The sequence below is a fragment of the Octodon degus genome, unplaced genomic scaffold (genome assembly GCF_000260255.1).
Source record: "Octodon degus isolate 3935 unplaced genomic scaffold, OctDeg1.0 scaffold00199, whole genome shotgun sequence".
In the NCBI taxonomy this organism is placed as follows: Eukaryota; Metazoa; Chordata; class Mammalia; order Rodentia; family Octodontidae; genus Octodon; species Octodon degus.
The window spans coordinates 3,054,469-3,055,817 of NW_004524775.1; the positions used below are offsets into that span (position 1 = coordinate 3,054,469).

General features: G+C 45.7%; 1 protein-coding gene across 5 annotated transcripts in view; it reads left to right on the top strand.

Annotated features, from left to right (window-relative positions):
* Nucleotides 1-1,349, top strand: part of Nipa2 (non imprinted in Prader-Willi/Angelman syndrome 2) — a 33,197-nt gene that overhangs the window by 28,230 nt on the left and 3,618 nt on the right. For all 5 annotated transcript variants that reach the window (XM_023704640.1, XM_023704639.1, XM_023704638.1 and 2 more), the window contains one exon: nucleotides 410-500. In XM_023704640.1, the coding sequence (XP_023560408.1) occupies nucleotides 410-500 (91 nt within the window). The remainder of the gene's footprint in view (nucleotides 1-409; nucleotides 501-1,349) is intronic.

The following is a 1,349-nucleotide window of genomic DNA, read 5'->3' on the forward strand; positions in this document are numbered from 1 at the left end:
TTGAACCGTGGTCCCTGTGCTTTGCCAAGCTTGTTCCAAGTAGGTGCTTTAGACCACTGAGCCATCTCTCCAGCCCCTGTCACATACTTTTAACACATTTTAAAAATAAAGGGAAGAGCCAGTGAAAAAGATTTAATGCCTTTGTATCAATTTTGGTTGATTTGTGTGTGTTGTGTAGGACATAAAAACCTACTTAAACTTTTAATGAAAGCACTTATCAAGTGAGTATAATCATTTTCAGTTAAGATTATATATTTGTATCTCTTCTGATCAACTTTTGTTTATTCAGTGCTGACAACTTATAGAACCATAATCCTCATTAATAGAAAATATGGAGGCATATACACAAGTTGCGTAAGTGCAGAAATTTCCAAACCAGATGCTTTCTGAGGTTTTGTTGTCTTTGCAGTGGGAGCCGGTGAGGTGGCCAACTTTGCGGCTTACGCCTTCGCCCCAGCCACACTGGTGACACCCCTGGGAGCCCTTAGCGTCCTTGTAAGGTGAGCACAGCATGCGCAGCAGCAGCAGCAGCGGCACGAGAAGCATTAGTGTGATGGATTAACTGTGCGCGTAGCTTGCACTTCCACAGCCTTCAGGACTTTTTCCTCCAGTTAGTAGTTAGTGTCCAGACGCTTACCTCTGTGCAGGCAGGCTGTCGCTGAGTGGGGAAATGATTTTTGCTTTGGCTCATGGACGGACGACTCTGATTTTGTGAACTCCAGTTGCCTGGTCTCATTATCATTGTCAGCCCATGTCCACTTGGGTAGCGCCTGGCCAAAAGGACTGATTGCTGTGTCTGCCGCTGCTCGCCACTAAGGACAGGAGTCAGTGCTGGCTGCAGCTGGCTTGCATGTTCCTTTGCACCTCCAGCCCAGGGCGGGCCTGTTTGTGTAACTTCAGTAATTGAACAATAAGCCTATTTTGGGTTGGATTCGGGCCACTATTAGGAAGTTGATTGACTATTTACATGTACTTATCCTTTGTTCAAGGAACTACATATATAGTAAAGTTATAGTCTTTGTTTCCTTACATCGTTATTTTATTTAGTGTGTGTGTCTGTATTTGTGTGCAGGATCTCACAACACAGCTCAGATATGTAGTAATTCTCCTGTTTTCAGCCTCCCCAAGGCTGAGAATACAGGCATGCGTCACCACGCCTGAACTTAGTCTCTAGCTCAGTATGCCCCAGCTCCAGGCCAGCATGACTTCTGGTACTAGGGATCGAACCCTGGCCCCTGCACTTGCCTAAGCAGGCACTCAGTCCACTGAGCTATCTCACCGGCACTATGTACGGTTAACATTAAATGGACATGAAAGTGAGCTGGATCAACCAGGAGGGGAAAGTTAAT